Source organism: Pararge aegeria, chromosome 23 (genome assembly GCF_905163445.1).
Source record: "Pararge aegeria chromosome 23, ilParAegt1.1, whole genome shotgun sequence".
In the NCBI taxonomy this organism is placed as follows: Eukaryota; Metazoa; Arthropoda; class Insecta; order Lepidoptera; family Nymphalidae; genus Pararge; species Pararge aegeria.
This window is the reverse complement of record NC_053202.1, coordinates 6,725,351-6,751,967: the sequence shown is the minus strand read 5'-3', so window position 1 is coordinate 6,751,967 and position 26,617 is coordinate 6,725,351. Positions and strand designations below refer to the sequence as shown.

At 38.8% G+C, this 26,617-nt stretch overlaps 1 protein-coding gene across 1 annotated transcript; it reads right to left on the bottom strand.

Moving 5' to 3' along the window:
• Window positions 1-23,037: 23,037 nt before the first annotated feature.
• On the bottom strand, window positions 23,038-26,346 carry LOC120634081 (uncharacterized protein K02A2.6-like). The gene has a single exon (XM_039904474.1). It carries the CDS (start codon window positions 26,344-26,346, stop codon window positions 23,038-23,040), a length of 3,309 nt encoding a protein of 1,102 aa, XP_039760408.1.
• Window positions 26,347-26,617: the final 271 nt, after the last annotated feature.

The window sequence follows — 26,617 nt, the reverse complement described above, 5'->3', positions numbered from 1 at the left end:
TTCGACCATCTTAGCTCCATGAGTTACCATCAGCTATGACTGTAGTCAAGCGCCGCGCTGTCTACACGTTAAGAAAAAAGCTTCCTCTGTCTTTTTTTTATTCCACTATGAGTTAGGTTAGAGTAAGTGATGATGCAGTCTAAGATGGTAACGGGCTAACCTGTTAGGTTATGGCAGTTATGGCAGTTATATTAAACCTATACCACTAATCTTTTTCTACGAGAAATCGTACTGGAACGCTAAATCGCTGAGCGGCATTTCTTTGTCTGTAGAGTGGTAACTAGCCACGTCAGAGGACTCCTACCAGATCAAACCAGAGAAAATTCAGAAATTATTAATTGCCAAATTTCCCCTGCTGGGTATCGAATCCGGGACCTCTCACTTAAATCCACAGCGCTCACAACTGCGCAAAGGAGGTCTTCAAAAGGTCAGCTCTTGTCTTTCGAAGATATACAGTGGTAAGAGTTTAGTCTCTAATATCAGTACTCAGTAGCTATTTTATTACAGCAAAGTAGGGCCAGGTTAATGTATTACATTATAACCTCATTGATTCACTGCCGCGGCAACAGTGACTGGTTCTGTTTTTTTTTGCATATATATTTTTTTTTAGTAATATGCCGTATGGTGACGGCAGATCAGAATACCGTGGCCACCAACCCTCCTCTTAACACGGGTTTTGTACGAGGCGACTAAGGAAGTTTTACTGAGAACGGGCAACAGCGAGCTCTGTGCTACCACTACCATCTACAGAGATCTCTAACCTGTCTGCCCAGCGTGGTGATTATGGGCAGACCTTCGTTGCCTGGCGTGCATAGAGGGTAGGCACAAGGTATGTAGGTGATATAAAATGAAGAAAATCTCCATTAAGAGTTATAAAAAACTTAAAGATAGATATTGTAAGAGCTATAAAAATCCTATCCTTAAGTATTTATAACTCGAACTGAAGATTTCCTTCATTAGATATCATATGAATACCCTCCCCTTATGTGCATGCCCTCTATGCACGCCACTATTCGTTGGCGAGTAGGTACTTTAATCCAGCAGTGAACAGTTAAAGGCCACTTGTGATGCTGATGAAAATAACTTACACTGAAATTAATATTTTTTCAATGATTCCCTGATAATTTAGTGCTCAGCTTTGACTAATCTAACATTGCATAGGAAATGAAAATATGGTTTTAGACCTCAATATTGTAAATAACCTATCCCAGCAAGTACTTTATCTACATAAAATTAAGAGCATACAGAAACCGTGTACACGACTATATTAAACCATTAAAAACCACTCCACTTTAGAAGTGTTTCTCGAATGAACTGTTAGTCACTTTATAGCATTAGGAGTTGACAGTTATTAATTTACCTGTAATGTTTTAAACGTTTACTAGCTTCTTCTTCTTGTGGTGCCTCTCCGACTAGCGAAGGTTGGCAGTCAGCTTCGTAAATTCTGGTCAATTGGTCGCTAGGCGAAATAATACTGCTGCACTCGCGATTCCCGTCCACTCTCTGTGCGCGGGGCGTTTTCACTGTTTTTGGACACAAAGTAAAAGTCAAAGTCAAATAAATCTTTATTCAAATAGGCACATAGATGGCACCTTTGGTGCGTACATTACATGTAAAATATGACATAGGAGTGAGTTGATGGCGATAAATAAATTCGTCAACTTAAAACTAAAGCTACGAGGGTTCCATACGCTCTCTGGTCTAAGAAGAAGCCCACAACAAACTTAGCCGGTTGTTATTTTTTTTTTCTTGATCACCATCTCACATTGTCATTCAAAAACTATTAAGAGAAGCAACCTGGTTAGAACAATAATTTACACCCAAGCATTTTTATCGTTGACGTAGTCCTTAATACTATAGTAGGAAAAACACTAGACTGCATTCAATAATGGCTGAATGAGGATTTTGTAATCGTCCTTAATTCTGTGTCTTTCTTTTAAATAAGCTGGTATAGGATTAATTTAGTACTTTTGAGATTATAACATTTTAATATAAACCAGATGCGACAGAATAAGCTGACTATAAAGTACGTAATATCTTGTAATATCAAAAATAGCTTTCAAAACATTTTTCCAGTCTTTCAAATAGAGGAAAATGCGGCTGGCTTCGCACAAGGGGCACTTTGGGAATATAATATTCTAACAGACATCTCAAAAGTGTATTACGTTACTAGCTGATCCTAAATTATTATTTCATTCAGATAGAGCGATTGAATTTTCTTTTCGCAGTTTGTGGGTCTTCTGGGCATATTGGATGCCTGAATTTTCGATCTTCTTTTTCGAAAATAATTTTGGTATTCAAAATAAACTTGGTGACCAACACGTGTACATAAGGACCCATGTAAAAGCTTATAACAACCTACTGCTGGAGTAAAAGTCCTTTGGTTTACTCATAACCACGCTGGTTCAATCTATTAAAAAAAAAACAAAAAAAAACGCGTTGGTGGTCGCGGTAGATGGTACCGTAGAACGAGGAGGCGTAGTACTGCCGCCACTACACAGCACTAAGTATTCATGCATAAACACATATTTTTATTTTACTACTACAAGTTAGCCCGCGAATGCAATATTACCTCAGGATAAGTCAATCCAGTCTAAGATGCTAACCTGTTGACAATTACATAAAATACATACCAGAACGCTTGATCGCTTGGTGGCACGCCTTTGTCGGTAGGGTGGTAACAAGACACGGCTAAAGCCTTCCCACAAGACCAGATAGACTAGTGAAAATTAAGAAGTTATAGATTTCCCTCGCCGGGGGTTTATAGCTGCCCACTGCGCTAGGTGGTTAAACAAATTTAACCAATACAAGAAATTGCATACAAAACTCGTTCCGTTAGTAATCAGTCCCATTCTCGCCTTAATGTACAATGTACTCTTTTATTGAATGTACAATGGCTCTTTTATTTAATGTACAAAAGATGTACTCTTTTGTTTACAATAACTTTTGGGAAGCATTAACAGCTGTGGTAGCTAAAAAAAGTAATAAAATCTTTTCATATTAGTACGTGCTAAGTTGCGAAGACTTGCAATAAGAACTACTAATGACTCTTTAAGACATTAATCTTCCCTTCAATACAAACTTTCAAACTCCCAATCGCAAGTCAATCGTAGTCCAGAATGGAAGCCGAGTACACTAGGATTCTCAATAACTGATCACTTGTTCGCTTGAAATTATTGACTTCGCTTTCAGAGCGGACTGACTCGGACAAGCTTACCCGGACAAGTTAGCCCGGTTTTTACTACTTATCGGAGGCCTGGAACCTTCTTTACTAGGAAATCATGATAAAATGAATGATCTAGGAAAGTTTTAAATTAATGACAATTGTCAGAATTACTGTTGTTTCATAGGTATTGACTATAGTCCTACACGTTAGATTGTCAAGCGCAATTATGAGCTTTACAGTACTAGTAATAAGGTTGTTTGTAACAATATGCGTTCAATTTGTATCCATATCAATTCCCAAAATTAACGTTACAAACGTTATTTTTGAGTTATTTATATGGCCACAGTTTTACACCCTAGAAAAGTACAGACAATAAAACATAATCACAATACAACTATATATAATAGAGATCTCTTTCAGACAAGTGATGAAATACGAACATAGAAAAAAATCTCTAGTTTTGATATTCTTCAGGAAAACTTAAAACTAAACCTTCAAAGCGTTTGGCTATCGCTACCAACTTTCTCTATTACTCATCATATATAACAAGCTTATAAATGCGACATTGAACTGCAAATTGTCCGTGATAATGAAATGTTCACAGAAATTTAGCCCTTAGCTGTAAAAGAACAAAGGTTTTTTTGTATAAAACTTCTGTCCAGCAATTTGTCTATTCAGGCCTATAAAATGCCACGGGCCTAGATTTCAGGGTTGGATAACACAGAATTGCTTTTTATCCGTAAAAATATTACGTTTGCTTTTTATTTTCCTAAGCTGTATAAATTTTACACTGAATGTTATGATAATGGATATTAAACATTCAGTACAAAATTTATAAGCCCACCACGTCGCTAATTCGTGTTGGCTAAGTGTTGTTTTCGTTTAATTTTCTTGAAAACTGGATCCAGTGGCTTAACAAGCTCTTCGAAGCAACGCAAGTTTTATTGACTTAAAAACTAAGTACATGACAATTTGTGGCTCAACCAGTGCCTCGAACCCAAGACCGTCCATCTAGAGTCGAATGTGCTAAACACTTGAACCACAAGGCAGTCAATTTTTTTTCATGAGCTCAGGAAATTTACCTGAGGGTGTATCTATATATAGTGTATCTATGTATATACCATATCCGTAAAATTAAAACTAAAGCTACGAGGGTTTCAAACGCGTCCTGGTCCTGGTCTACGAAGAAGCCCACAGCAAACTTAGCCGTTTGTTTTTTTTTACCACCATCTCAAATTATCATATAAATTACTAGCTTCTGCCCGCGACTTCGTCTGCGTGGACTTCAGAAATGGGTCTAAAGCTTCGCTCGTTAATAATTTTTATCCTACCAAGGGAACTGAAACGAAATGAAAATACTCTTTATTGTACACCTAACAGAAATGAAATTATAAACAAAAAAACAACACTAAATAAAACGCAGGTACAATAGACAGCCTTATCGCTAAAGGAACTTAAGGAATTGGGATAAAAGGAAGCCTATGTTCTTTTCCATGCCAAAGGCTACATGCATGCCAAATTTCATCCAAACCCGTTCAGCCGTTTTTGCGTGATTGAGTAACAAACATCAAAACTTTCACATTTATATTATTACTAGCGGTTGCCCGCGACTTCGTCTGCGTTTGATTTTGTTTTTTGATGTGGCATTCAATTTAGTTGTAGTTCTAAATAAAATTAAAGTCTTTAGTATCGCTAAAATCACCTTAAATGGGGGTTTTTCCAACCACATTCATCAGATCTACACAAAGTTTGGGCAAAATTAAACACATATTACAACCTCTATAATACAAAAATGATTATTTAAATCGGTTATAACTTGTCGGAGTTATGGTGTAAAATCGTCAAACATTTTCATCCCCTCTCCCAAAGGAGCCGAGCTTAATGTCCAGATAAAAAGTATCCCATATTACACTATATTTTATCACTTCTAAGAATATGTGTACAAAGTTTCATGAGGATAGGTTAAGTAGTTTTTGCGTGAAAGCGTAACAAATATACATTGACATATACCTGGTTAGAACAATAATTCACACCCAACCTTTTTTTATCGATAACGTATTCCTTTACACTATAATAAGACTTCTCTATAAGCTTATGGGTGTAAGGGGGAGGCTAGTACCAGTAAGCCTCCCAAAATGCCAACCTCACCTGCACGTGGTGCACCCTGCCGTCTAACCGACGAGGCTCTGGCGACCGACAAGTGGCGGTATAACGACTTCAAATTGGCTAGACTGAATAAATGGCACAGACCGGTGTCGGGCAGCAGCGACGCCGGTGCGATCAGTCTAGCCCTGCGATGATCAACCCGCCTGCCCAGCGTGGTCATTACCGGGCAAATCTTTGTACGAATGGAGAAAACAAAGCCACAGCCCCTAGTCCCCAGCAGCCCCGCTATTCCTGGCTCTGGCAGCGGTTATGGTAACGGCGGGGCAAGGGGTGTCAAGAATCTCCGGAAGAGATTCCGCTGCCAAACCCGACGACTGGACCTAGCAACGTATAACGCACGCACGTTGAGGACCGATGAGAAGTTAGTCGAGCTGGAAGAAGCAGTGAGCAAGTTGCGCTGGAGTATCATGGGTTTATCTGAAGTCCGTAGAGAGGGGGAGGACACGATAATCCTAAAATCCGGCAACTTGTTCTACTACCGGGAGGGCGAACAACAGTCCCAAGGTGGTGTCGGACTCATCGTCCACAAATCCCTTGTCAACAACATTGTTCGAGTCGAAAGCGTGTCGAGCAGGGTAGCGTACCTTGTACTCAGAATAACCAAACGGTATTCCCTGAAGGTTATACAGGTCTACGCACCCACAACTGCGCACTCCGACGAGGAAGTAGAGGCACTGTATGAGGATATTTCGAAAGCCATACATACCTCCAAAAGCCTCCAAAGCCATACATGCCCTGAGAAAATTAAAGTCGCCATTGAGCGCAACAAAGGCTCGAAAGTGTTCGCCAGAGATCTGTCTATCGGACAGAGCCTGTTGACTCGCCTAAAGACTGAAAATGGTAGTCTCATTTCTTCTAAACCAGAGATCCTGAGTGAGGTTGAGAAATTCTATGGACAGTTATACACCTCAACACCAAAGCCTGTTGAAAGTTTGGCTAAAGACCCTAGAGCCAAATTGACCCGACACTTCACTGAAGATATCCCGGATGTCAGCCTTTACGAGATTAGTATGGCTCTCAAACAACTAAAGAACAACAAGGCTACGGGTGATGACGGAATCACAGCAGAACTCCTGAAAGCGGGTGGAAAACCGATACTTAAAGTCCTTCAGCGGTTGTTCAATTCCGTCATTCATCAAGGCACAACGCCAGAGGCATGGCACAGGAGCGTGGTGGTTCTGTTCTTCAAAAAAGGTGATAATACCTTGCTGAAGAACTACAGACCTATCTCGTTGTTGAGCCATGTCTACAAGTTGTTCTCGAGAGTCATTACGAATCGTCTCGCGAATAGGTTTGACGACTTCCAGCCTCCCGAACAAGCCGGTTTCCGAAAGGGCTTTAGTACCATAGACCACATACATACGCTGCGGCAGGTTATACAGAAGACTCAAGAGTATAACTGGCCACTTTGCTTAGCATTTGTGGACTATGAGAAAGCCTTTGATTCGGTGGAAACCTGGGCTGTGTTAAGGTCACTGCAGAGATGCCGAATTGACTACCGGTACATCGAAGTTTTGAAGTGTTTGTACAAAAACGCCACTATGTCAGTCCGTATACAGGAGCAGACTACGAAACCGATCCAACTGCAGCGAGGAGTGCGACAGGGAGATGTTATCTCCCCGAAGCTGTTTACAGCTGCGTTGGAGGACGTTTTTAAGCTTCTGGATTGGAACGGGCTTGGCATCAACATTAACGGCGAGTACATCACTCAACTTCGGTTTGCCGACGATGTAGTCATAATGGCAGAGCTCTGGAAGACCTTAATGCGATGCTTAATGACCTCAGCAGAGTTTCTCAACAGGTGGGCCTTCGTATGAATATGAGCAAGACGAAAATTATGTCCAACGCTCATGTTCCGCTCCACCCAATAATTATTGGGAGCTCTGCACTCGAAATTGTAGACGAGTATATATACCTAGGACACACGATCCAGTTAGGTAGGTCCAATTTCGAGAAAGAGGTAAACCGCCGAATCCAACTCGGATGGTCAGCGTTCGGGAAACTTCGTGACATCTTCTCGTCCAAAATCCCCCAGTGCCTGAAGACTAAAGTCTTCGAACAGTGCGTGTTGCCAGTGATGACTTACGGATCAGAGACATGGTCGCTAACTATGGGCCTCATAAGAAGGCTCAGAGTCACTCAGCGGGCGATGGAGAGAGCTATGTTAGGAGTATCTCTACGTGATCAAATCAGAAATGAGGAGATCCGTAGAAGAACTAGAGTTACCGACATAGCTCAGCGAGTTGCGAAGCTGAAGTGGCAATGGGCTGGGCACATAGCTCGGAGAACCGATGGACGTTGGGGTCTTAAGGTGCTGGAATGGCGACCCCGCACCGGTAAACGCAGCGTAGGTCGGCCCCAAACGAGGTGGACAGATGACATCAGGCGAGTAGATAGGAGCCGTTGGAGGCAAGCGGCCCAGGACCGTGCATTGTGGAACTCCCTACAAAAGACCTATGTCCAGCAGTGGACGTCCATTGGTTGAGATGATGATGATGATGATGATAAGCTTATATTTAATACAAACTTTGAACTTTATAAGAGACATCTCCACTTATCGACCATCGACCATCCATAAACTATAACAGTCCAATGCTGCACTAGGCCTCTCCCAACGGGAAGGTTTACCCATAATCACCACGCTGGGAACACGGGCTGCTGATCGCAGTAGTTAGTAGTACCACGGAAGACGCTGCTGCCGGTTTTCCGTTATATTCCCTAAGTCGCCTCGTACGACATCCGCGGGAAAACGAGGGGTGGTGACATCTGTATTCCGATCTGCCGTCAACACATTTTAAACTAATATAATCCAAGATTAGGTATGTACTAAACAAGTTAGTGGTCCGCTTACAGAAGAAATACTCGTGGGTATTAAAACACATAACTGTAATCGAATAGGGAAAGGGCGAGTCCAAATGTAAAATCCCAAAGGACAACAACAAAATAGCAACAGGCTGTAATGATTTTTATTGTGTTGGAGTACGGTGTAATTTAGATTGAGCTGTATTTGATGTTTGGTTTGGTCTGGATTATTAAATTTCACGCACCTAGATTCTGGATTAATCTGTATTGGCTTAGTGGCTAAACATTACAAATAGGGGGTCATTTAGGATAGCATCCACTTGAGTTTTAGGTAAAACAGGATATAATAATGATCGTGGCTTCACTGGCGATAATGGAAATTTTGTTAGGGCTGTCCTTTTTAAAAGTTATTTTTCAATTCCTCGCGTATGGTTTTTTTTCTAATTGAAATATTTATCGGCGTGATACCTATATTTGGCTTCAGAACTCTGACACAATGTGTGTACACATGTGCCAAAAGAGCATCGAATTATTTAAAACTAATCTAAAAAACATTGTTTGTACAATTTTTGTAATAACTTTAACCTTCTACTTCTATCATCTTTAATCGTAATAACAATTGTTGTGATTCGAAGTGTTGTTATAAATACAGACCGACGCCTCGGATTTATTCATTGTCGTCTAACTGTACGGATCTAAAGTGAAATATTGCTTGAAAAATCCTATTATAATATTAAGGATTAAATGTAAGATAAAAAAGCTTGGGAATGAATGCCTGTAACTTCATAGCTCAACATTAACAAGACTGAGATGGTGATAACAAAAATAAAAAAAACCTGGCTAAGTTGGTTGTGGGTTTTTCTTAGACCAGGGCGCGTTCGGAACCCTTCTAGCTTTAGTTTTAATTTAACGAATGCAGTTATCACCATCACTAACATTAGTGTAACATGTTAAATGTATGAACGCTTCATAAGTGCCTGTAATAAGGTCTAGATGAATAAAAGATTTTGGAATTTTGAGTTTATATATTAACCAGCTGTTGCCCGCGACTTCGTCCGCTTTTGTTTTTGTTTTTCGAAAGACATATGCCTCATAAATGTGGCAGCACTTTATGTATTTAGGATAGCTAAACCTGGTGTAAAATCGCCAAACACTTTCGTCCCGTCTCCTAAGAGAACTGAGCTTAATTTCAAGATAAAAAGCATCCTATATTACTTCTAATACCTTCAGGAATATGTGTACAAAGTTTCGTGATGATCGGTTTAGTAGTTTTTGCAGGAAAGCGTAACAAACAAACTTGCATTTACATTTATAATATAAGTAGGGATATAGTAAGTGAAAACCATCGCCCATAAACACTTGATTGCACAACACTTAAAGTACAGAAACCACAAAAAAACCGCTACACACTTGCTGCATATCGAACCCTTCAAGCAACCAAAGACGTAAAATACATACCTACAGAAAGAGTGGTGAAGCGCCAGAAAACTGCACTCTTAAAACGGAAGCGTAAACGATGTTTAAACCACACCGGTACACACATAAAGTACACTTTAATACAAAAAGTTTATAACAAATGGCCCAACAAACCACACAACCAAAGCACGAGCACGTGCGAGTAATCGCAGAACTTAGCGTAACTTTGCAACATTCTGGAGATACCGGTGTTTTGTTTAAAATATACCCCTACTAATATTATAAAAGTCAATGTAAGTTTGTTTGTTACGCTTTCACGCAAAAACTACTTAACCGATCCTCATGAAACTTTGTACACAAATTCTTGGACGTGTTAGAAGTAATATAGGATACTTTTTATCCCGACAGTAAGCTCGGTTCCTTTCTCGGGAGAGGGGATGAGTGTTTGACGATTTTACATCATAACTCCGACAAATTATAACCAATTTAATTAATTATTTTTGTACTATTAATAGAGGTTATAATATGTGTTTCATTTTGCCCAAACTGTGGTTGAAGATAGAGGACAGAACTCCTCAGCGGACAGCGGCAAACCCTCATTTAAGGCTTGGCGATACTAAAGGCTTAATGTCGTGGTGGAAATGCTTTAAGGCTACCTCTGTCCTGCCAAAAAGGAAATGTGGGACTTTTATATCCAGACTAAAAAAACCGAGGCATGTGTATTGCGTTGGCTTTACTAGACTTCTGGGGACCCCTTGGTAACAACCGCCCAACTAAGTCCAGGGCTCCCACGCTAAACAGGAGGGGCAGCTTGACCCCCTCCTTAGTAAAAACTGTTTATTACGTAACTTAAAAAACTGTTTATTACGTAATCCTCTTTTATTTTTATTTTTATTATATAGTGTTAACAAGTACCCAATAGGCGCCCGACGGACGTGACGTAGTTGGCACATAGTTATTACAAGATACTGTTTTATATTAATTTAATTATTTGATATTACAATAATTGGTTATTAATGTAATCATGATTTATTACACTAATTGATCAAATAGTATGAGCTATCTAAATTTTAAATGTTGATTTGATACATTGACAAAAATACTATAAATAGGGTAGTAGAATAACAAGCGGACATTATTCGTGTGAGAGTCAACCAGGGTGTTACTCTGCCCGAAGTTATATTTGTTTTATTTTGCGGAAATCCTAGTCCTGCGTAGTAATAGTTTTTAAGTTTAGTATTTTTTAAATTTATTTCTTAATTTATATCTATTAAATATAGTAGTAATAGTTTTTAAGTTTAGTATTTTTTAAATTTATTTCTTAATTTATATTTTATATAAGTATTATAGAAGCACGTCTAAGTTTCATAATGCATTCAGAGTTAGCCTGTAAGTGGGGTATACAATGTATAGTTTATAATATTACCATTACGTTTATAAACGATTTATGACATTGTTTATAACGTTGGCTTCCTATTAAATAAATAAATAGTAGGAAGACTCTTATGACGTCTGAGTGTGGGGTAGCTATCCCAATAGCTACCTGACGCCTCCCAGGGCAAGCTGGTATTCACATCGTTTCCCTTCCCCCCATCTACGCCGGCGCGGATGTGTGTCTGTAGCTTCTTCAGCCATCCGCTCTGCATCCTTGTTCTGCAAGATAAATAAATAAATAAATATACTACGACAAGCCACACATCGCTATCTAGCCCCAAAGTAAGCATAACTTGTGTTATGGGTACTAAGATAACTGATGAATATTTTTATGAATATAATACACATTAATACTTATAATATACATATAAACACCCAGACACTGAAAAACATTAATGTTCATCACACACAAACATTTTTCCAGTTGTGGGAATCGAACCCACGGCCTTGGACGCGGAAAGCAGGGTCAGTGCTCACTGCGCCACTTGGCTGTCGAAAGAGAAAAGATGACTTCTTGGCAGGAGTCAGACACACTTTCCCAAGGCCTGTCGCTTCTCAGCATGGCAAATACTACGCTGGGCGAGAGGTCCCCGCCAATTTCCACTACCAGAGTGGGATAGCCAATGCTTTTAGGTTTAAGTTGGCGAACGAAGTTATCACCATCCCTTACATTTATGTAAACTTATATGTACGAACGCTTATAAGTGCCTGTAATAGGCCTACATGAATAAAGAAATTTTGAATTTAAATTTCAATTTATGCGTTGACAGCCTAGTGGTTAGGACTTGGAATAAATATATATAAATAAAACATCCAAACGAACAAATTGTAAAAAACAGCACTAAGAATCAGTTAGGATTCCCGATTCCTGAACGAAAGCTGTAGGTCTTGGTAGGCGGAATGTCAATGTCAGTGGGAAAAAAGGGGCAATTAACGAAGTAAATAAATAACTTAAATATGTGCACTGTATTTTATTTATGAGAGCCTAACCCAATATTTCTAACAATTTATCGGGATAAATATCTAAGAAAATCTTCGTGAGTTGTCCATAATGTTCTTAAACCAACTACTAATCTAAGAGTAGTACCACCATGCTTATATCTGCCGCTAATCAGCATTTCTGTGTTCCGGTCTGAAGGGCGTGGATGCCGATGTAATCACAGGCACATCACGCCTACGCTTCAGGTTTGACACAGGGCGACCCTTAGCAGGACGTATTCCTTGCATGCCCTGCGAAGTTTAACTCTGTTTATAAGCGATGATTTTTCCATTCCAATGAGAAGTTTCATGTGTTTTGTCCGCCAATAATTACTAGAAAAAAAAAACAACTCAGAAAACTCAGAAATTTACTCTACGTGACCTCATACTATAAATAAACTCCACTGAAAACTCAAACGTTTCCTAATAAAGTGTGGAGTCTTTAAAACCATATTACGTATTTATAAGCCACGTCTTACCGACTCGAATGTTCAAGTTTCTCCGAGCTCTATAATTAAGGCATTTAATACTTAAATAACACCAATCTTTGCCACGTTATCCGATAAGTTTCCAGCTTTAATCTGGCTTCCAATATTGGTCTAAGAACTTCCTGAACTACTGAAACGGAGCAACAAATTTCTCTGCAATGTAATAATTATCTTGTATCGTGTTAAAAGTCATTCTTTGAATAAATTCGATGCAAAAGTATCAGTTTAAAAATAAAAACATCATTAGTATGATTTTTAGATCCTTTCGGTGAATTAGAACGCTCGTAGAAATGCTTGTAATCCAAGTAGGTATCCAAGATGCCATCAACCTCCATGGCGCAGTGGTGAGCGATATGATCTTGTATGTGAAAGGTCCCTGGTTCAATCCCCAGCAGGGGAAATTTCTGGTTTCTTAATTTTCTCTGGTCTAGACTGGTTGGCCGTGGCTTAAGAACGTAACGACAAAGACGTGTCGTATAGAAACCATAGAAGCGTGGGATAATTATAACTTGGCATACCTCTAACAGATGCAGTGTGATGAAGGCTTTATAAATAAAACAGGATGCGAATCTGATTGTGATTTAGAAAGATCCTCATGACGTCAGATCAAACCCTATCTTCCGTAACAGGTATAATACGATCTAAGCAAGGACCATCGATCTTCTACCCTTTTACGCCAAGCTGTCGATAGCTAATGGAGAATACAAACGGAAAAGCGTCAGTAAATCCTAATAGATGCTAACTCAGCGCCCTTGCGATCTGGGAAATAAATTTGCGAGAATTGTACGATGATATAGGTAGATAGTTTTCGGAAATATAACTGAGAGCAGGCAGCAAAATATACTTACTGATTCGTTGCATAAATTAAACTATTACGAAACGTTGAATTTGATGCAACAAATGTACATGTATATTTTGCACCCCATGCACTGTAACGCACAAACACACAAACACGCGCTTGAATACACACTCTGCATACAGTCACTTGCATACATACACACACACAAACACACACGCACACACAAAATTACACACGCACGCATAAATACACACACGCGCACAAACAAACGCACCACAAGTAGACAAACATATTGTTACTATCTTTGTTAAAACTTTATAACTTTCAATTATACATTAAAGATCTACTTATTGATTTCAATTTGTGTATGATGTTATGGAAGAGCGGGGCCGCCACCACAATTGCTAGTTGTAATACTAGCAACTTAATAGGATGGTTTTAATATCCATGTATTATTTTTCAACTATACGAAACGAAATAAATATTTTTAGATTTTTTTTTATTAGAATATTTATTTTTTTGAATGTACTTAAGACTGTTTTAGTTGCAAATTCACTGTTGTGAAAAATTTACAAACCTTATCACCATTTTAAGGAGCACATTCAAATCTTATAGTATTTGTTCATGTACGAAAAAGTTTAGTGCTACTTTAATCCACTCTTCTTTTTAACGAGATTGAGTTAACCTCAAACAAAACGTCACTTTTAGAAGCCTCGTTCTAAATTCTGATGACAAATATTACGTTCTTTGCAAAAAATACTATAATATATTTTCGTCGTATCAACCCATTACCGGTCCACTACGCGGCACGGGTGTCCTCTCACTGTAGTCCCACCTCCCTCCCACCAGCTGTAGTCCACCATGGCCCAGTGCGGATTGGTGGACTCAACACACCTTTGAGAACATTATGGATAACTCTCAGTCATGCAGTTTACCTCACAATGTTTTCCTTCACCGTTGAGGCATGTGATGTGTGCTTAAAATGCACATAACTTAGACAAGTTAGCTTCATCATCATCACATCACCGCTTCTGTCACTGTCATGTATATTTTACGAAGTACTTATTAATCATTACTTTAGTAAATTATATAAACTTAAAAATAATTAATTACTTAATGCCCGCCTCGTTACTCTAGGAGTTAGTATATTCCGGGTCAAGGGGCGAAAATCAACTTCGTAAAATAATAAATATACTTACTACGAAATTACACACATCGCCATCCAGCCCCAAAGTAAGCATAGCTTGTGACAAGGGTACTAAGATCTGGCTTAAATTAATAACATACATTAAAACTTATAATTTACATATACACCCAGACACATGACACATGAAAAAAAAATAATGTTCATAACGCAAACATCTTCCAGTTGTAGGAATAATAATAAGCTTCAGAAAGCGCCATTTCTATGGAAAATGTTTTCCATCATTTCTATGCACAGTGCAGGTAATGTTGCATAAACGAGAATTTAGTGCTTTTATAGCTACACTACATTACACTACATTTACTATGGCAATGACGTTTAGTTCAGAGTTAGACGATACTGATATTGACATAAGAAAAGTAACATTTATCCTTGAAGTATCTATATAAAAACAACAGAATTACAACATCAATTCGACGGCCGATTGGCGCAGTTTGCAGCGACCCTGCTTTTAAAAAACAAAATCAAACGCAGATGAAGTCGCGGGCAACAGCTATTATTTTTATAAAATAGTTATAACTGAAGGACCAAGCAAATGGAGCACTTGATGGTCAGTGGAAAAACATCGCCTATAAACAGAGCAACAGTTCGCAAAGCATATCAGTAACACGTCATAGAAAATTTAAGCCTCAAAGTGCCTAAAATTACAACCGCAAACACGCCCTTAAGACAACAACACAGCGATACTTTTTGGAGGAAGAAATAAACATGGCGCCAGTAATTCTCCGGACGAGCGGTAAAACTAAAAAGCTCTATTACTTTTTAATTTAGTGTGGCAGCAGGTTACTATAATTTATTTGGCTTTACTTGCACTCAGCACTCAGCTCATGGTTAGCATGGAGTGATTTATGGTTTGAGAATGCTCTATGCCTTAGAAGTGAGGAGATTCGTAAAGCAACCGGTGCTAGCAACAAAGATCAACGAATTTAAAAACTTACGGCATCATCCTTAGCAACCCTTTTCTCTGAGAAACAGAAAGGGCTGTAGTTCGAGTTATACAAATGTACAAATGTGGAATGCCTTGCCTGAAGATGTAGCGACTACAGTATCACTGAATCAGTTTAAAAATAGACTGGACAAGCATCAATAAAACAAAAAAGCACAAGAAATTATAAAGACGCATCAGCGAAAGCTGCTTAGACAATTACGCACCGAGAAATGCTGCTTCCGTAGACCTCAACTAGCAAGTGTCAGGTACCCTTTGAACTCAATTGAAAATAGACTTCTAAGGGTGCAGTAACATTTTCAATGTGACCGGTTGAAAGTTACACTAGTATCACAATCAAGTTATACCAGTGTAACTTTTGAAGGTTGCTTGGAAGCATCCGGCTGCGCTTTTATCTCTCACAAGATAGAAAAATGAATGTTAAAATGTAAAATGTAAATTTTTGATGTTGGAAAAGAGGAACTGCTGAGTTTTTTGCCGGCTTCTTCTCGGTAGAATCTGCCTTCCGAACCGGTGGTAGAGCCACTACAAACAGACAGACTTGACGTTTCAAAAGTGCTTATATTAGGCCTACTTAAAATAAATTAATTTTGAATTTGAATTTATGAATTTATGAATTTGAATTTGGAGTAGTAATTTCGTGATACCGCTATACCTATTACTGTTGCCAAACAGCATTGTTGTTGGTACACAACACTGGTTGATGGTTCAGGCTGGTGTCTGAAGGGCTTAGTTGCCAGTGTAATAACAGGCACATAAGGTTTAATACCTACTCCTTCAGTTAAATGCGAGCGAGAACACTGCACCTAGTTTTTAATATTTAAAATAGAGGTCTAAAATACCTAACTTATGAAATATCGGCTTCATAATATATGAGGTATCCTTAGTCAAACCCGTTTAAATTTTTCGTTCATGTCGCCTATAATGGCGTTATTAAATATCGTCACATCCAAAGTCTCGTTCATATCTCGATCAAAGTCAATAAAGTGTTTAATTTAAAGCATGCCATCACTTCCCTGTCTAATGCTAATGGAGATTTACGAGTATGTTTGGGGGAACGCAGACTTACGCTTCTGGTATTGACCGAGCGACGCGAAGTCTTAAAGTTAACTAGGGTAAATTTGCATTTATTGCTAATGTTCTATCTCCATATTTAAAGCTGGAAATTATAAGTATCAAATACATTACATAAGAGGTTTCTCATCCAAGAAAATAGGGCTAAAATTTCCATTAATATATAAATAAATTTCAATTTGTCAAAAACTAGCTGTGCCCTGTAGATTCCCCCTAACCTAATCTAACCTAACTATATAGTCTAAAACTCTAAAGTAAAGAATTTATCAATCGTAAAGAAATTTCAATTATTGTGATATAAATAACTTTTTAGTTCTACATACTATATTTGTGAAATTATTTTTGAAAACGCATGTCTACACTGCCCGAGTATTACTTTAGTCCTTGTTTCCAGCACGTGTGATGAATGCTTAATTTACCCCAACGTGCAAATACACCGTAATAAATACAACGTGTATCGTAAAAGCAACCTTATAAGCATCAGAAATTTTATCTTCAATATGGCCTTGTCTACTTATGGTGTTGTCTTTGCCCGTATCACGACCCGTTTATTATCAACTCTATACAATAGATAGATTTCTTATCGACAAAGCTGCTGGAAATCAGGGCTTCGGTCTCCCTTTTAGGCTGAAAGAGTTTAATCTTGGGCGCTCAGCTCTAATTTTTCGGAGTTATGTGCGTAACAACTCACGCACATAACTCTTTAACGATGAAGAAAACCATCACGGGATAATGTACATGCCTTAGAGTTGTCTTTTAATACTACTAATAATTGATAACTCCTAAAAATGCTTACAATATTACAATAAATATAACATACAATAAACACACAGAGAGACACACGCATGGACACCCAAACACAGTTATACACACACATCAACACAATCATACACACGCACACACATTACACACACTAAAGAACAATTTTTGACGTGACAACGTCTTATAATTCGATGGAGCCGGCTGCAGGCACGAAAAAACATGAAGTATGCGGCGTTACCTCGCTCTGAGGCGTTCCATTCAAGGCTTGAAGTGCAAGCGAGAGCGCGGAACGAGCGACAAAGAGGCACAGTAGGCCTCCGCGTTCGACATCTGTCTCTCTCCTACTTGAGTGAGCGATGCGTCCGCGTGGACAGCTTCTATACAATAATATATTTACATGTTTTCAGCAAGGATGAAGTGCAGTGAAAAGTGAATGAGGTGTCAATTGTTTATAGCAACGATAATATCTATCAAACAAATAAAATTAAAATTTCCTTTTGAAAAATGCAACCATTCCATCAGTATTTTCTTACGACGTTGTCACGTTCAACTATCGTTAGTAAGCCGACTTTACAGACAACCATTTTTTTTGTGTCATTATTGCTCCAACAGAATTTGTATGCTAAGCTGTTTTTTTTTTTATGTTTTTGATTTTTTTTGTTTTATTATTAGATTTCCACGACACAGGGAATCCTAGTGTGGAAATCACAGACTTTATCTGTATTCTTTGGATTAATTTTTATGTGTTTGTTTGAAATAAATAAATAAATTAACTTTATTGAAAATATAAGACTATACTGACTATAACTCTATAGAGATATAGAAAACTAAGTGGCTGATTAATTTAAAATTATTGAAAAACAGTGGCGTGCACAATGTTTTAGACCAGGCTAGGTATAATTCAAAAAATTCGCAGGAAATGGAAAACCTTCTACTTTACGAGTTATATAAATTTTTAGAGTAGGCAGTGCTTCTGTATAAAGCGCACGCCACTGATGAGAAGTTGATTTTATACTTTATTATTTGCAAGCTATCGAAGTGTGGAACAGGCAAAATCGCTTTATATGTTTAAAAACGTTAATTCTTAGTATCTTACGCAATAAGAAGACTGGTTTTTTTTCCATCTATTTATTAATAAAGCTTATCATAATAATATTGGTTTATTATTTTTATATTTATTTCATATACTTTTTTTTTATATATATGTATATTTTACTTCTACTTTTTGTTTATGTATACGTATGTATATAGTTATTTGAATATAGGTTTACAATAATTTTGCACCACCGATTTGTTCTCGCTCTTGTTGTCCTAATCCTAAGGTTACCTGGCAGAGATCGCTTTAAAGCGATAAGCTGCCTTTTGTATCCTACTGTCTTTGTGTTTCTCTCTTCATTTTCCTAACTGTGTAGTGGTGTACAAATAAAGAGTTTAAATAAATAAATACATATATATTTTTTATTTACATATTGATTTACTTACATTCCTCTAGCCGTTTTGTTTTCACGCATGTATTGCACAAAAACCATGTGATGTTGTTTGCAGTATTCACTCCCTATCGTTCACAAAACATGAACTGCTCATGACAATGACAAAAGATAGCAATTGTTAAAACCGGAGTACAACTGTATTTCTCACCAAGACAATAAACACGAGAAGAAAAATCTCTGTGGATCTTTATTCACCGGACAATGTAGTTCTTAGCGTGCGCTAGGTATTATGTTATGCTAGGTGGTTTTCTATTCAGTGTATGTTTCTTTTATTTATTTTTTCCTAGGTTTCTTGGCCGATTTGTGTAAATCAAGAATCACCAAGAAACTCATACAACAACAATATAAAACGACACCCTAAATATAATCGTAAGTTGTACAATTGGGTTATAGGTACAGAACATTAAATATATTTTATCTACTCATGGGAGTAGATAAAATATATTTTAATTTTTATTGCATTAAATCCTCTATAGAAGATTCTGAAACAGTTAACTTATTAAAAAACCCTATGTCATGATAACCATTATATGTTGTACTAAATTTCATTATAACACTCCTTTGGTTTTTTTTTCGATCCTTCTGCGCAAAGAGTTTCACATAGACAGCCAATTTCTTACTGCTCTTATGTATGGAGGGTAGAGGTAAGGAGGATCATCTGTGTATATGAAAAAGTGTCGTCAAAATGTATTAAATTAGGATGGCGCCACATTTGCATCAAGGTAACTCTTAAAAGAAGCGCCAAATATAAATATTGTTAGTGTAGGCTTGAAAAATAAACAAGGAAGTAAGGTTATATTTACCACAATATTTTGTACAACGTAAGTTGTTGAAATTCTCAATAATTAACTACTTTAGTCGATAATGACATTAAATTTTTTAACTCGGCATACTTCAATTCATCTACGATTGCTACATTCATACCATACCCTGTGCATCCACCAGCGCCATTGTGGAGGATTTTTGAACTGTTATTTAGCGCATACAACTGGACACTTTTTCAACTTTTCTCCCATATAAGATGACTCTCCTTACCTCTACCCTCCATACTCTTATGTGCATGAATTTTAAAAAAAGAATATTGTCATTTACGCGCTTGCCGAGCTGAACGCCGCGTGCCGAGCTGAACGCCGCGCGCCGTAATAAAAACTAAGTTATTCAGATGCCCGCCTAACATATTCGATACTTTTATTGTTTTGTGTTAAAAAGATAGCGATATAAATATATTTTTCGATTTCCACAGAAAATAAAAACAGTGGTAAATATAAATATTAGTACATCGGGATCGAGACCTTCCAACCATTGAATTAAGAACATACAGAATCCTCATTCAGCCATTATTGTATGCAGTTCATTGTGTCCAAAATTAATAGTTTAAAAAAAACTAAAAAAACACGCTTTTTTTTAGAAAAACGAACTAAAAAATAGAAAATAAATTTTAATAAATTTAAATTAAGAATAGTGTTAAAAATTTCAATAAATATAAATTAATAATAGTGTGATTAAAAAAAATATATTTTATTGTAAAAAAAGCGTGGGGTGCATGGGTGTCAATAGTTATAAATATTTTATTGACAGATATGAGTAGAGTGATTATTATTTTGATAATATCTTATAAAGCACCCCACGCTTTTTTTTAAATAAAATATATTTTAATAAACGCAGTTAACCACACGGGGAACAGCTCTTTAACAACGGAGACCCCGGAGATATTAATTTAATTCCGTTTTTTTAGTTGTTGCTGAATCCCGACAACAGAAATAAATCATCCGTGAAAATTTAACTGTATAACTATATCGATTCATGAGTACCGGCCTTGTGGCAGGCAGGCAGACATCTAGACGGACTGAAAGCGGAGTCTTAGCAACAGGGTAACGTTTTACCCTTTACGAGACGGAACCGTAAAAATCTAAGAAGCGTAATAGGCTTCTATTCCTCAAAATACTGAAGCCTATAAAAAAAACAACTCGATAAGTGAAATATTTCGCTCGTTATCGTAACCACAAGATATGGGACAGACACACGGACGTCCAAGACAGAACTTTTTTAAACAATTTTTTAATTCGTTTAAATAATAAAAAGATATTTAAAAATATCATAAGTGTTAAAAATAGTGATTTTTCTCAACCTTCAAGCAGTAAAGAAGAGAATCATCGTAACCTGACCAGCTTAAACTGACAGTAATATCCACCTAAACGCTTTGCTTATGAGGCGTGCAACATAATATAATTTTTATTGCAGACATACTCTGTAATAACATTTTAATTAATTTTTGGAGCTGAAGCTGAAGGTATGGATGCACTTCTCTTGCTTTCGTTCCTCTAACGGTACATAACCACAACTGAACACTTATTTTTCACAATACGCTTCCAACATTTTTGCGTGGGGTACGCACAATGTACCGCCTCGCCGCCATTTTTACAGCAGTCGTACCACCCGTTTCTCTACATCGAGAAAAACCAATGCTACCACCCGCGTGGCCACAGATAACGCACGATATCCATGGACGTCAGTAATTTTTTTTTAAATTACACATATAGATCATTCCGGAATAAAACTAGCAAAGGCCGATTTTTTCTCTAGACCAAAAATAGTGCACAAAAACTAAAACACGATAAAAATCGACCCTCAAATGGACCTCATGGAAAACCTAATACTAAATAACATCCTCTCTCCTCAGTGCAGAGCGTGCATGGAGGCAGATGAAACACCGACTCACGTATTGCTCCGATGTAGAGAAGTAGCAGAGCAACGCGCAGCATACCTTGGTTCCCCAGCATCACTCACTGACCTGGACGGCCTGCTTAGCTTCTGGAGTGAGCTCAGCTGGCTGGAGTGACCCAGCGCGGAGCCGTACCAGTGGCACTACGTGTTGTACGTAGTGCCACTGGTACGGCTACTTGTCTCCGTACTTGGTCGGCGGTACGGAAGTTTCCGGCCGACCAAGTACGGAGACAAGCCCAGAGAAAGAAGAAGAAAAACATTATTATAGCTTTTTTAATTATATTAATTATTTGCTTTAATATTATAAATATTACCTAAAATAAACTATGTAAAACTAAATAAAATCTAAAACGTATTAACGACTATTATAGTATATTACCCATTATCAAAATATCTTGTATTCAAACGGTGTCTCAAGGAAATTAATGCAAAACTTTCACAAAGGTAATTACAATCAAATTATAGCGAACTCCGGTAACTTAATGAGTGTTGAGTACTTACTACATAAAACTTAATGATTTTCACATTTTCAAAGAGATCCCTCTTCAGTATTTAACGACCGATCGGCGCAGCGGGCAGTGACCCTGCTGTCTGAATCCAAAGCTGTGAGTTTGATTCCCGCAACTGGAAAATGTTTGTGTGATGAACATGAATATTTTTCATAAAAATATTCATCAGTCATCTTAGTACCCATAACACAAGCTTTAACGCTTACTTTGGGACCAGATTGCGATGCGTGTATTGTTGTAGTATATTTATTTATTATATTTTATTTAGTTACTTTTGATACAGTTGCTAACGGGTGCTCACGGTTGTATCTACAACAAAGTGTAGTTGACCGAGTGGTTCGCATGTACCACTACGGACTACGAGGTGCTACGTTTGATTCCCAGGTCGGGCCAAGAAGAGGAAGAAGAAACGCTTTTCTGAGCGCGAAAGGTAAAAGAAAAATATCTAGGTGTGCAAAAGCAGCCTAATGGCTTCAAGAAATCTCTTACAGACAACCTTTGCATGCAAAATTTGTTTTTAAAATGAAAAAGCCACGAAATGTTTGGTATTGGGGTTTTCTTTTTAAAATCTATCGAATTGGCTGTTCCACTGCCATGCCTCGGAGAGCACCGGTTACTTGGACTTACCTGTGATAAAAATCGTTGTAATCCGCCTATCAGCATTGGAACAGTCTGGTGGGTATTTGCACTAAAACCTTATTTTCTATGAGAGAGAAAACCTATGCAGCAGTATCGTTTAATATGCTAATAAAGGTTAAGGGTTTATAGACCGGTTGGCAACTACACAGCGTAACTAGCTGAATGCGAGTTAAATATTTTGTGTTGACTGCTTAACTGCAATCTCACCTACTGGTAAGTGATAATGCAGTCTTAAATGATAAAGGGCTAAATAATGGTAGTTATATTAGTTACGTATGACGCAATAAAACCAGGCAGTGGATAACAGACTGATTTAATATGAGACCAAATGTAGGTACATACATAATTACTTATGGAACTACCCAACACCTCCTTACTTAATTACAATGGTGTTTTTGTAATACAAAAAATAATATTAATATAAAGAGATAAATATGAACTTAATTTAATCTATGACGAAGGGGTCTCACACCATAACATTTTCTCTCTACCGTTACCGGCACTGGGGAGGTGGACGCTAGTTCGTACTTATCATCCTCTACCTGATCTTTAACAACAGACTGAACGTCAGAACTGTGATCCTTCCTCTCCGGTCCCGATATTATTTCTGAATTCTGTGCCGTCACAGGTTGCTCGGGTAAAATATCAAAGTCTGACGTCATGTCACCATTGGTGTCTTTGGAGGTGCATGTGAGCGAGTAGCGCTTAGAGGCCCTAGCAGGTTTAATAATTTGATCAATATGCCTCCTTACCGTGCCATGCGGCACATTAACTTCAAACGAAGAAGGCCCTACCTGATCGCTCACCTGACCTTCAACCCACTTCGTTTTATCTCTGCCATAATTTCTAATAAACACATTATCTCCACGCTGAACCTCACGCTGCGTGCCACCAGCGCGCTCAATTTGCACAAGTTGCTTACTGCGGACACGTGGTGCAACATCTGGCCGTAGAATATCCAAACGACCCCTCAATCTCCGTCCGATCAATGCTACTGCTGGTGCTACGCCGGTAGTAGCTTGCTCGCAGTTTCTATAATTAAACAACATTTTATTTATTGCAGCATCGATTTCTACCCCTTCGAAACAAGCCTTTTTAATACAGCGTTTGACAGTTTTAACAGCATTCTCGGCGGCGCCGTTGCCCTTAGGTCTATACGGACTAGTGATGTTATGGATGATACCGTTCCTATTAAAATATTCCTTTATTTCATGGGAACCGAACGGAGGCCCCCTATCTGTGACGACTTGAAGTGGTAAACCAAATCGAGCAAATATTTCTCTAAATTTAGAAATTACGAACTTCGCAGCAGTACTATTTAATTGAAAAACTTCAATCCATTTGCTGTACGCATCAACAATAATTAAGTAATGTTTCCCGTTGTATTCCCCAAAGTCGGCGTGTAAGCGCTGCCAGGGCCGCGCGGGGAACTCCCAGGGCGTGAGCGGCGCGTGCGGTGGCGCGCCGCGCTGCTGCTGGCACGCCGCGCAGCTTTTACATATTTGCTCAACGTCACCGTCCAAGCCCGGCCAATATACGTAGCTCCGGGCTGTGTTTTTCATTTTGACAACCCCTAAATGACCCTCATGTAACTCGTTTAAAATATATTGGCGGAACTTGGGCGGTATGACTATTCTGTAGTTATACATAATACAACCAGAGTCTACGTACAAATTATCTTTGCGATTAAAATAAGGCTTTTCTTGAACGACATCTGTATTTGAAGGCCAACCGAAAATTATATATTTATAAACGTTTCGCAAAACGGGATCTATTTTAACCGCCTCCGCTATGTCTTTATGATTCACAGGGAACGCGCTTTCTAAAAAACACAAATATGAATATGCATCCACAGAGTTATCATTGCCGTTCTGAGGTAATGGCAACCGCGAGAGACAGTCCGCCGGCCCGTTCTGTGCAGAGTTGACCCACTCTACGGTATAGTCGTAAGCGGCCAACCGAGCGGCATACCGCTGTAAGCGGCTGGCTGCCGTCTGTGGGATACCCAGTTTCTCTCCGAAAATATAGGACAAAGGCTTATGATCCGTACGAATAACAAAACTTCTACCATAAAGGTACTGGTGATTCTTTGTGACACCGAAAAATATCGCCAGTGCCTCCTTATCGAGCTGGCTGTACGATTTCTCCGCCGCGTTCAGAGTTCGCGACGCGCAGCATATCAGTCGCTCCGAGCCGTCCGGGTACCGGTGCGCCAGCACCGCCCCGACCCCGTAAGCACTGCTGTCCACGCTCAACACTATAGGCAAGGTGGGATCGTAGTGAGCTAAGATTTTATCGCTAAGTAAAATATTTTTTACTTTCTTTAAGGCCATTTCACAATTTGCACTCCAGTTCCAAGGACGATTTTTTTTAAATAGCTCGTAAAGTGGATGTAATAAATTACTCAGATTAGGTATAAATTTTCCGTAATAGTTAACGAGACCTACCAACGCCTTGAGCTGTTGAACATCAGTGGGACGGGGTGATTCGGCAATGGCTCTGATCTTCTTGGGGTCCGGCCGTAGGCCGTCCCTGTCGATAATATGACCGAGGTAGCAGACGCCTGATTTAAAGAATTCACATTTTTCAAACTTGATTCTTAGCCCTACTTTTTGCAACCTCTGAAATACCTCACGCAAGTTCCGGAGATGACTTTTAAAGTCAGCACCCGCAACGCAAATGTCATCCAAAAATACGACCGTATTCGGTACCCCTCTTACTACTTCCTCCATCATCTTTTGGAATTTTTCCTGTATACAACTTAAACCGTACGGGGTACGAATATACTGAAAAGTGCCTACATGTGTACTGATTGCTGTGCACGGTCGGGAACCCTCGGTTAAAATTACCTGTTCGTAAGCGTGAGCCAAGTCTATCTTACTAAAAAAAATCCCTCCGCTCAGTATGCTATACAACTCTTCAATACGCGGCAACGGGTACGGTTCGCGCTTCAATTTAGGATTGATAGTGACCTTATAGTCGCCGCATATTCGAATACTGCCACATTTCTTGATAACGGGGACGATTGGGGTCCCATAATCCGAATTTTCCACTCTGACAATAGTGCCCTGACTAACTAAACGTTGAATCTCCTTTTCTACAGGTTCACGCAACGCTAGCGGTAGATTGCGTGCTTTATGAAAAAGTGGTTCATCATCTTTCAGCCGTAACGAAAACTTTTTAGTACAAGTACCCAATCCGGGGGCAAAAACATCAGAAAATTCTTGTTTAAAATTTAAAATTATCTGCTCCGTCTCATCAACCGTGTTCGGTTGTCCCAAATGATTTAACCTTATGCTGATACTATTCAGCTGTAAATGTCGCAGCCACGCCCGGCCTAGTATCGGCGGACCACCGCCCGGTATGACGTACAGCGGTAGCGCCCGCGCCGTGCGCTCCTCGCCATTACAATTAACATACCGCGCTAGAACTCTAATAAAACCGATGGGTTTGATCACATTCCCCGTATAGGACCTTAAGGTTAAATTACATTCAAACACTTCACAAGATTGAAAATACATTTTAAACATATGTTCATTGATTGCTGATATTTTACTACCCGTATCGACTTCAAAATTTATAGGTACACTTTGTATAAAAATTTGTACTACATACGGTTTATCCGCAACGCCATCAACCTGTATGTTATAAAAATCACTATCGTCGTTCTCCGTTTCAGCTTCTAAAAAAAACTGATTCTTCTTCTTCTTCGTAAACTGACTAGGACGCTCACTCACATTTTTGCACATGTTCTTTAAATGGCCTTTCGCCATGCACAGATCACAAGTATATTGCCGAAACTTGCACCTTTCGGCCGGGTGCTGCCGCCCGCACCTCCAGCAATGCCGCTGACGCGCGCCGCGCGGCCCGCCGCTGTCCGCCGCGTCCAGCTTATGCACCTGTACAGGAGCCGCGCCGGCGCCACCCGCGACCGCAGGGTTCTAGATGCTTCTTTACTATTTCAACCAGTACGTCGAACGTTTTATCCTCCGGTTTATCGGGCGCGCACAAATCACACAT

Bases quoted from the DNA above. Each gene is read 5' to 3' on its own strand.
- LOC120634081 (XM_039904474.1), bottom strand. From the start codon at position 26,346: ATGTGCAAAAATGTGAGTGAGCGTCCTAGTCAGTTTACGAAGAAGAAG.